Below are 11,370 nucleotides of genomic sequence, written 5' to 3' on the forward strand. Positions count from 1 at the left end.
GCATCCCGGGTTCAAGCGATTCTCCTGCCTCAGCCTCCCAACTAGTTGGGATTACAGGCGCCTGCCACCATGCGGGGCTAATTTTTGTATTTTTAGTAGAGATGGGGTTTCACCATGTTGCCTAGGCTGGTCTCAAACTCCCGACCTCAGGTGATCTGCCCACCTCAGCCTCCCAAAGTGCTGGGATTACAGGTGTGAGCCACCGCACCTGGCCATTTTTATTTCATTTTTTAAATAAGCTGGCCTTTACCTTCTATTGTGATTTCCAACCCATTGATAAGTCTCAATCCACAGTTCAAAAAACAGGATACTGTTTCCATATCTATTTACTAAAGAATAAGCTCCTTGAGGGTAGGGCTATAATTCACTTAACTTTGTATCCTTGGTATGCAGTTTGAGTGTTGAAATTCAGCATACATACTCTTCTCTTTCATATTTGAGATATATATACATACAATACATATAATTTATCTTCCTAAATTCACAAAATGAGGCAAATACTTTGGCTATCTTGTGTATTTTGATTATCCATAGGTTTATTAATTCTTGCTGTGATTTCCAAGGTAACAGAAAGGAGACAGAAAGGAGATGTCTCACTTTCTATACACGTTACTGCCTACCATGTGTCTGACTTCATGCTCATCACCATGTTTAACCTTCGTAACAGCCAAAAAAGATGGTGTTGCAGTCCCTATCTTATAAATAAGGAACTAACACACAGGACTGGTTCTTGCTAAATAAATGATAAGCCATTATTAATAATTACACCTTGAAAAACCTGAATTGCATCATTAGCACTTTTTAAAACCTAAAAGAAACTAAGATTATAGAGATGGGGCCACATAGGATAACAAAATACCTATGCCATCTACTCTAGAGTCAGGTGAATCCTATTTAATAATAAAAGAATCAACTCTATTGATGTTATCACTAAGATATTTCTATTTATTTATTTGGGTTTTTTTTCTTTTTTTGAAACGGAGTCTTGCTCTGTCACCCAGGCTGCAGTGTAGTGGCACAATCTCGGCTCACTGAAACCTCGACCTCCCAGGTTCAAGCAATTCTCTGCCTCAGCCTCCCAAGTAGCTGGCATTACAGGCATGCATCACCACGCCCACCTAATTTTTTTTTTGTATTTTTAGTAGAGACAGGGTTTCACCATATTGACCAGGCTAGTCTCAAACTCCTGACCTCAAGTGGTTCACCCGCCTTGGCCTCCCAAAGTGCTAGGATTACATGCATGTGCCATCACGCCCAGCCAGTTATTTCTATTTAAAAGAAAAGGTCTAGGCCGGGTGCAGTGGGTCATGCCTGTAATCCCAGCACTTTGGGAGGTCGAAGCAGGCAGTTCACCTGAAGTCAGGAATTCAAGACCAGCCTGGCCAACATGGTGAAACCCCATCTCTACTAAACATACAAAAATTAGCTGGGGGAGGTGGTGGGCGCCTGTAATACCAGATACTCAGGAGGCTGAGGCAGGAGAATCACTTGAACCCAGGAGGTGGAATTTGCAGTGAGCAGAGCACGCCACTGCACTCCAGCCTGGGCGATGGACCGAGGCTTCGTCTCAAAAAAAAGAAAGGTCTAAAAGGAAACATGGAAAATAAAAAGTTATACAAATGTTGGGATTGTAGGTTATTATCTTTTAAAAAACAAAAGCAATTATATCAGTGTTATGTGGAAAATAAAAACAAACAAACAAAAGCATTAATTCTCATGTTTGTGCAGCAAATAAAAAGCAAGAGAATTATTACACTTACTACACGAAGGTCTTCAATACGTTTTTCAAGAAGTACAGGTAGACCCTCTGGGAGTGTAGGTACCACTTTGGGCATAACCTGAGAAGTGTAGGTTGGCTGGGTGGTGGTTCCATTTTCACCCCCCGATTCAGATAGGGGGCTACCGTCAGAAGCAGCATCCAGTAATCTGTCGAAGTCGAAATCATCTAGCATCTCTAGGGCATTTTCAGCTTCCTGAAACAGCTCATGTTCATTTGTGCTAACAAAAATGGGAAGGTCTGGATCAGTGCTGCTCAGATTTAAGTCCGGGACATCATTCCCCAGTGCTGCAGCAGCACATGGGGGTTTATTTAGAGAGGGGGTTGACAAGGTCACTGGGACTTTGGGGTTAGACTCCTTCTTTAATGCATCCTTCTCTTTCTGGAATTTTCTGATCATGGCAGCCAGAGAAAGAGAATCTTTATAACGTTTCTTCTTTTTTTCAGACTTGTGTGAATTTAGAGCCACAACTCTGTGAAGAAAAAAACGATCAGTTAGGCTATGTGTGATTTTAAAGTGTCATATAAATAAGCAGGCACAGAATTAAAATAATCATTTGACAGGTGACAGAGCAGTTTTCTTAATTTCTTATTAACTTATACCACTACAATAGCATCTTCTTCAGAATAATCTGGAATGTCACCCATGAAAGGCAAATAGGTAAATGGCCATTATAGTGAAGAAAATGTGGAAACAGCTCAGTTTAGCTATTACTTCCTCCTAGAAATCTTTTCTAAATCCTATAGCTTAAATGCTTCTATGAGCACTACAGAATCTAAAAGGTTATTAGCATCTTGAAGGCAGCCCCATGTTTCAGTCACTGTTATACAACCCAAACCCTACATCAGTGCCTCGTATACAGCAGGGTACTTAATAAATATTAGCTGAATACATGAATAAGTTATAAAGTTGAAAAACAACACATTCAATAAAAGGGATTACTTGTAGCCTACGTTCCCAAAGAAGTCTACTTGTACATAATGAACATTTAAGACAACCATTAGTAATACATACATTTTTTCTCCTAATTTTTTAATGACTGTAATCCCAAGTTTTAGAGGGAGAGAAATACCCCCTACATCAACCTTATGGATATTGATAACCCAAAATTCAGATGTGCCTCCACTGCTAAGTAGAGTAAGAAAATTCAGCCTCTCGCAAGTGTCTTTCCCTTAGCTCTGTGAAAAAAGCTACAGAGAAGTCAAGGCAATTGGTAATTTTTGACTACATTATACAAATATTTTGTTCTTCTGATGTAAGGCTTCTGAGAAATTCTATTTCGTTTTTAGCAGCAATATCATTAATACTAGCTATATACTGGCTGTGTGCAGTGGCTCATGCCTGTAATCCCAGCACTTTGGGAGGCTGAGGCTAGTGAATCACTTCAGCCCAGGAGTTCAAGACCAGCCTAGGTAACACAGCAAAACGCCATCTGTACAAAAATATAAAAATTAGCCAGGCATAGTGGTACATGCCTATAGTCCCAGCTACTCAGGTAGTTGAGGCAGGAGGATTCCTTGATCCCAGGAGGTTGAGGCTGCAGTGAGCCATGATTGTGCCAGAAGACCCTGTCTCAAGGAGGGAAAAAAAAAAAAGGACAGCTATATACAATCAATGAAAATTTTGGCTGCGTGCAGTGGGTGGCTCACGTCTGTAATCCCAGCACTTTGGGAGGCTGAGGGAGGCGGAATACCTGAAGTCAGGAGTTTGAGACCAGCCTGGCCAACATAGTGAAACCCTCATGTTTCACTACTAAAATATTCTCTACTAAAAATAGAAAAATTAGCTGGGTGTGATGGCATACACCTGTAATCCCAGCTACTTGGGAGACTGAGGCACAAGAATCGCTTGAACCCAGGAGACGGAAGTTGCGGTGAGCCTAGATTGGGCCACTGTATTCCAGCCTGGGTGATAGAATGAGAATCTGTCTCTAATCAATCAATCAATCAAATCAAAATTTTAAATATTAGAACAACCATAAATTGTTCCCATATAGGCTACTGCTAATCCTCATTCCCCAGGCATCTTAGTTTTAGTACCAAAAGATTAGAACAGTTTTTTCAATGTTTATAATATCTTTTCAAACTGGTTCTTACTGGTAAAAGTTATAATGAGCAAAATACTTAATGAACCAATCTATAAATTTCATCTAAAACACTCAGTCTCTAAGATTACAAGGCCTTCTACTTATGAACAAATACTACAGTAGTATTAAATATAAGTCACTAATATTTGTCAATAACGTACTAAATTAGACTCAGCTAAGTTGAATTAGTTAATGGCAAGGTATCTTTCTAAAGGGAGAGACAGTCATACTGTGACACCAGTTCCCTTCTTAGGTTTAACTGAACGTACCCCAGTTGTTTGGGTACTTTTTTCCTTGGCTTCTTCTCCTTTTCCCCTTCCTCTTTCCGCTTCCGCTTCTTCATCTCAATATCATCTTCTTTTATTTTGGGGACCTGCAAAATGATGAAAGAATGACCATTTATGAAAGTATCAATGCTTTACTCTTTGATGTTAGCAATCTAGCATTAGCAGTGGTTTTTCTCAAATGTCAGTGTGCATTACAATCGCTTGTTATAAATGCAGATCCTTGGGGTTCAAGAGCACTCTCACCTCTGGTTTCGATTCAGTTATCTGGGTTAGGACCTCATAATTTGCATTTTAAACAAGCATTCTGGTGATTCTGGTATAAGTAAGTCTTTGGACCACACTTCAAGAAACATTTATCTAAGGACACTCTATCTTTCCCAAAGACAATGTATACAAATTCTATAGAGTTTGTTACAAATGACATCTCAGGAAAGGTAACAGCTATTAGTCATTTCTATAGGAAGTCTTAACCTATCCGAGAAATATAACCTTCTCCCAGTAACAGTAAATTATTAGCCCACATTTGTAAAGAGAAGTTTTTCAAAGAAAATATAATTCTATGATGTAAATACCAATTTTCCCATATCTACATAATTTAATTTTAAAGCATGTAACTATATATCCATGACACAATGGTTTGTATTTTACTTTTCCTTACATTCACACTTGTGACACAAGTAACATTAAAAAAAATCCTAATAACTGAACATTCTCATTACTGTTGCAATGTTTGATAAACTCACTTTGGGTGGCTTGTGCTTTTGGTTGTCTGTAATATCATCTTCTTCAGTATCTGAAGCTTGGCGAAACTGTAGAGTGCCAGTGTTGATATAAAAGCCTCCATATTTTGTTGTTAGAGAAGCGGGAACTAATTCGTCATACTAGATTAAAAAAAAAAGTTTCAGCTATATCCTATTGTCTTTAACTCTATAAATGTCAAAGAAATTCATCCACCATGGCAGCATCTCCCTTAAATCCTAACTGCAACACAGACTGCAATGAGGATGTTTGTAAAATAAATTTAGAAAAAGTTACCATCTGGAATAAAAATTAGCTCTGATAATTTGGTGTAAGAAAAAAACTTCTGAAATAAATAAATAATAATAAATAACAAGAGCAAAACTCAGTCTAAAAAAACAAAAAACAACACAACATTTTATTTAACAGAAACTTTTTTCTTCCTGTCTTAGCCATATGCTTTTAAGTGGAGAAAATTTTAAAAACATTTAATTTAGGCTGGGCATGTTGGCTCACGCCTGCAATCTCAGCACTTTGGGAGGCCAAGGCGGGCGGATCATGAGGTCAGGAGTTCAAGACCAGCCTGGCCAACATAGTGAAATCCCATCTCTACTAAAAATACAAAAAGAAAATTAGCCGGTGGGGTGGGGATGCCTGTAGTCCCAGCTACTTGGGAGGCTGAGGCAGGAGAATTGCTTGAACCCGGGAGGTGGAGGTTGCAGTGAGCCGAGATCATGTCACTGCACTCCAGACTGGGTGACACAGTGAGACTGTGTCTCAGAAATAAAAAGAGAAAGAAAGAAAAACAGCAAATACATTTTAGAAAAAGAATAGCACATATTTTAAAAGAAGAATAGCACAGAAAAACAACTGCCCTGTTCAGAAAGCACATACTTGAGGACCTAGAATGAGGAGGCACTTTGCTTGGAGAAAGGAACTCAATTTGTTTAAATCACACTTATGTCCCCAAAGGCTGGATCTTAAGGTTTACCATTACCTCACCTGATAAAGATGGGTAAAAAGCAAACATTAAGTGAAGAACAACTTAACCAATGAAGGTGTTCAAAGTAGGAAATAAAAAAGGAACTTATCTGATTGCAGAAAGATATCTGTTACCTGGGATCTCCAGACCTCTACTTCCGAGGTTCTTCACATTATCTAACTAGTCTTTAAGAAAGTCAGATTTTTAGGGAAACTTCTTTGCCATGGGCAAGGAATATACATACCCTATTAGTTACTGTAAGAATATTAAGGCTAACTACAAAAGCTGTAACTTTAACCTGTATCCTTTTCAATTATATGGAGAATGGAAAAAGGAAGAGGGTCCAGTTCAATTACACTGAATTAAAAAGAAATAAAATGATTGAAGAAAGGTAAAAGAAAAAAAATGAACTACCTTCTTATTGCTCTACTTGATACACTACTAGAAAAATCTACTACAAAGAGCTACACTACTATAAAGATCTTGAAGAAAAGGGGCAGGACCATCTGCAAATAAAGAAGTGATGTGAGGAGTGAAGGATTAAAAGTGAAAAGACTGTAATAATTCTGCAAACTAACTGTGACAAGATAAAAACACCTGTACTCTTTGCCTACATTGTTCTGTACAATGTTTTATAATTTTCAATACTTCTTCATATAAATTATTTCATTTGGTCCTCATGATACCCTTGTGAGGTAAAAAAGGCAAATATTACTCCCACTTTAAAAGTGAAAGCCGGGTAAGTACCTTACCAAAGCAATTCTATACACGTTTATGGCAAAGTCAGTGGCTGCCTCCAACCCATCTACTATATCAAGCAGCTTCACGTGGGAGTGAAACATGTTCATCCCCAGGTATCCAGGGCAATTCTGATGTGCTCAAAGTCTGTTTTCTTATGCAGTACTCTGCTGAGCTTTTCCTATCCAAACACTCTTCAGGGGAATACACTCTTCATGAATACTTAGTTTAGCCATTTCAGTAGAATGTATTAAGAGGTAATACACTGAACTTAAGAATTCAAAGTCCTGGATTTCGATTCCTTGCCTATGACTAGCTACTATGACCCAGGGAAAATCACTTAACATCAATTTTGGACGGTTATAAAACAGGGACAATATTACTTCACAAAGTTCTAGTGAAATTTAAAAGAGATTATCTAAATAAATAAAGTGTGATTCATGCCTCGTATCAATAATAAATAAAACATTTTCTTTCAGCTCTTTTACAATTTGGTAGCATAAATATGAGACTAAAAATAATCTTCAAAAGCATTTATTTTCAGGTATTTATTTTTAGTAATTAGTGCATGATTCAGAATATATCAAAAATATGCCAACGCGGAAAGCTTACTGGCAATACGATAAATAAAAAGAACAAGAATCATTTGGTTCGACCATAGTTGTTTTATGTCTGAATTATCTCATGAAAAAAAAACAATATGTCAAGGGCAAAGATACTAAGTTATTTTGTAAGTCAAGCAACCTGCATTTCAGTTCAATTTCTTCTTATATAACAGGAACCTATCTTGTTCAGAAACTAGTTGTATGACTAAACAATTTGTATCTACAAAATTTATCCTAACTTATTAATTAACAGTAGCTTTCAACTTTTCTTCACCACAATCCAAGTGGAAAATACATTACCCATCAAAATCTAGCACACACATACACACACAATAAAAACCGTATAGTCTACCAATGATGTACTAATTCCGATTCTATTTGAGTTCATTTTCTTTAAAAATACCAGTCATGTCCTTTAAGTTGATGTATAATCCAATTACGGGTTACAAAAGTCAGCATGAAAATATCCTAAATGCTACAAAAGGAGATATTGAAAACGCTATTTATAAAAGTTACATACTATATGATTTTCTCTATAAGACATTCTGGAAAAGGTAAAACTATGAAGACAGTTAAGACCAGTAGTTGCCAGTGATTAGGAGGGAAGGAGGAATAAATAGGCAGAGCACAGAAGATTTTGAGGGAAGTGATACTATACTTCTGTGTGATACTACCATCGTAGATACATGTCATTATTCATTTGTCCAAACCCACAAAATATACAACCCCAAGAATGAACCCTAATGTGAACTATGGACTTTGGTGACAATGATGTGTCACAATTCGGGCTCATCAACTATAACAAATGTACTACTGTGGTACAGGATGCTGAGAGCGGGGAAGGTAGTGTGTGCATGGGGGCAAGGTGTTCATGGAAGCTCTGTACTTTCTGCTCAGTTTTGCTGTGACTCTAAAACTGCTCTAAGAAAATAAAGTTTATTAATTAAAAAAAGCTATTTAAGTGTGAGTACATGTGATGCCCATTTATATATGGCTAAGTTCCTTCTTGGGTTATTTAGAATTCAAAATGTACACATAATATTAACACTTCTACTGATGCTTTGCACTTGCTTCACGTTCTTCAGTTAGTTGACATTCATTACCTTATTTAAGGCTCAATAATTCTGTGAGGTAAGCAAGTCACAGCAGAGAAAACTGGGCAGTGCTGAAAGACTTGCTCCTGGCTACACAGCAAATTAGAAACTGAATTAAGATTATAATCTAGACTTCTTCACTGAGTTACAAATCAAGGTCAAGACTCTGGAAAAACATTCCATGCCCTGATTTATTGGTTGACAATCTTTTTTGTAATACGAAGCCCACTTTACTCCAAAGGGCGCTGGCAATATATTACTTCTACAGACCAGGCTGCCTAGTATGGTAAATAAGATCATGTCAGGACACCAGAAGCAACTTAGGAGTTTGACAGAGTATCCAATGTGCCTCAGGTTGGAGTCCTTACTGTCATTCTACTAACTTTATAAGTTCTGTCATCAACTTTATAAGCAAGCAGTGTAGCAACAGGAAAAAAGACATACTATATAATTTGTGGGGAGTGTAATAGTCACCTAGCATCACTTTCTGTATATCCTTAATTACTGCACATCGCAGAGGATATCATAATCCCAGGGATTAGATTACTCTAGTATATAAACAAGAATGGAAGAACATACACGTTCTCTACTGCAAAACATGACTTGCTGTCTTTCATTTGCTATGTGATCAAGGGGCTGCTACAGTCCTTAAATGCTCTCCTAAATTCCTCTTCCTTTTATAAGAGAAAGGGGATTCCAGGGGAAAAGCTGTAGGGCTCAATCAAAACAGACTGGTGATAAAGACTGGCATTCAATATACCATCCTGGTAATAAGGCATGGCAGCAATAAAGAATTAAATAGGTATTTGAGATGTCTGCCAGATTAATTTCAACCTAGTAGCACCAATATTTAAGACTGCATGGCTCTTATGTTGGAAGTCATTTCGAAACACACCTGCCCAAGTTTGGGAATATCAGTAAAAATCAAGATGCAAATATATGCCCTTTGACCAATAAATTCCACTGTTAGAAATTTACCCTACCCATATAAATGCACTCTCCAAATACCCTTCATACACATTTCCTTAAGTAGATAAAAGCATCCAGATGCTCAATTATTTCTATGTACATAAAACCAGAAACAATTTAGATGTACATCAAACAGGACTAGACAAATACACTATGTACTTTAGGTCTATTTGCTAACAGCCATTAGGATTATATCCATGTACTAATATGGATCACTGAAATTCTGAAATTTCTGGACAACTACACAAGAAGATTTTTAGTATTTACCTCTCAGGAGTGGGGCCTTTGTGTACTTTACCTTCTACTTCATAATCACCTTGTACTTTATTGTTGTTTTACCATAAGCATGTTAATCTTATATTAAAAAAAAAACAAAAAACAAAAAAAAAACCACTAAAATCTCTGTAGGTCTCACCTCCAGAAATCCTAATTCCTTAAGTCTGAGTTAAGATAAGTGTACTAATATTCTCATCCTTGATTGAGAATCATTAGCTTAACATAATGTTTTTCAGCATTTGATTTTCCTTTTTCCTTTTTAAAAACTTATTTTTGTTCTCAGTTTGAGCAAGGGGTGATGATGGAGTCAACGCTATAATTAGACATCTGAAAATGAGCAACTATTAGAGAATCCCAAGAGGTTCTTTCAGTAACTGGAAAGGAGCAGAGCATATGAAAATAAAGACATTGTACAGACTCAGCAACCATGAGATTCACTGACCAAATCTAGCCCACCAGCTTGCAAGCTAGAAATGGATTTTACATTTTAAAAATTATTGGAAAAAAAAACAAAAGAAATTAATATTTCATGACACATGAAAATGATATGAAATTTAAATTTCCCAGACCATAAGTCAAGTTTCACTGTAATGCAGCCACACTATTCTTTAGGTATTATCTATGGCTGCTCTCATGCTACAATGGTAAACTTGTGTAACTGTAACGGAAACCATAGGGTTCACAAAGTCTGAAATACTTATGTAGCCTTTTACAGAAAAAAGTTTCATAAAACTTGGTCTATTTTAACAGTGTAATAACAACTCACCATAGACAAACCCGAAATTACAAAATTCCCAATCTGCAGTATTCTTTAAAAAAAAAAAAGGTAAAAAAATCTTTAAGTAGTGAACATGGCTTTTAAAACCACAAATAAAAACATTCACTGCACTATTTAAGTTACTTTACCCTTGACTTCTACTATCCCATACAAACAATGAATCAGCTGCTATATTAAAGATACATTACTCACAGCCTCTGAGTTATCAATAAATGGATCTGTCTCATCATAGCCAAAGCCTATATCAATTAAATCTTGTAGCCGATCCTTCCGGTGTTTACGGGGTTTCCCACCCTGCAAAGAACAGACATGTTAGACTGATTCGGTACTCATGCTGTTTTCATCAAGTTTAAAAAGACCTGTTAGAAGAATTCAATTAATCTTTGTAGACAATCCCCCTCTCCAGGAGGTTTAAGACCTCCCACACCTTGAGTGCAAGTTGCACTTAGTGACTTGTTCCAACGAGAATGAAAAGAGGCAGGACAGAGGAACTTCACAGTAGAAACCCTGGTCAACACTCCCTCACTAGTTGGTCACAGTCAGCATCAACAGGGACACATCATACTGACCGCACACATCCACGATCTGTGACAAAAACTGCACTTCATCACCTCTGTGACCTTCTCGATAACCTATAACTCCAGCCTAACCCTGAGAAAACCATCAGACAAAACCAAATTCATGGACATTCTATGAAATGAGTTACCAGTGTTCTTCAAAGTTATCAAAATCATCAAAAACAAGGAAAATGTGAAAAACTGCCACAGTATAGATGAACCTAAGGGGAAATAATGACTAAGCGTAATATGGTAACCTGGCTGATTAAGGAACTGAAAAAAGACACTAGGGGAAAACTAGTAAAATCCAAATAAAATGTGGAGTTGAATGGTAGTGTGCCAATGTTGGCTCCTTAGCTGTAACAAATGTATAAATTGCAAGATGTCAACAACACTGCAAGATGTCAACACTGCAAGATGTCAACAACAGGGGAAAGTGGGTGAATGCTGTGTGGGAACTCTCTGTATTGTCTTTGCAACTT

At 37.2% G+C, this 11,370-nt stretch overlaps 1 protein-coding gene across 1 annotated transcript in view; it reads right to left on the reverse strand.

Moving 5' to 3' along the window:
* UBN2 (ubinuclein 2) overlaps positions 1-11,370 on the reverse strand; it is a 79,326-nt gene that overhangs the window by 37,341 nt on the left and 30,615 nt on the right. Inside the window, exons 4-7 of the mRNA XM_011995502.1 lie at positions 10,524-10,625; positions 4,895-5,032; positions 4,134-4,237; positions 1,761-2,250 (exon numbers count right to left, since the gene is read on the reverse strand). Of these exons, the coding sequence (XP_011850892.1) occupies positions 1,761-2,250; positions 4,134-4,237; positions 4,895-5,032; positions 10,524-10,625 (834 nt within the window). The remainder of the gene's footprint in view (positions 1-1,760; positions 2,251-4,133; positions 4,238-4,894; positions 5,033-10,523; positions 10,626-11,370) is intronic.

This window comes from Mandrillus leucophaeus, unplaced genomic scaffold, assembly GCF_000951045.1.
Source record: "Mandrillus leucophaeus isolate KB7577 unplaced genomic scaffold, Mleu.le_1.0 Scaffold49, whole genome shotgun sequence".
NCBI lineage: Eukaryota > Metazoa > Chordata > Mammalia > Primates > Cercopithecidae > Mandrillus > Mandrillus leucophaeus.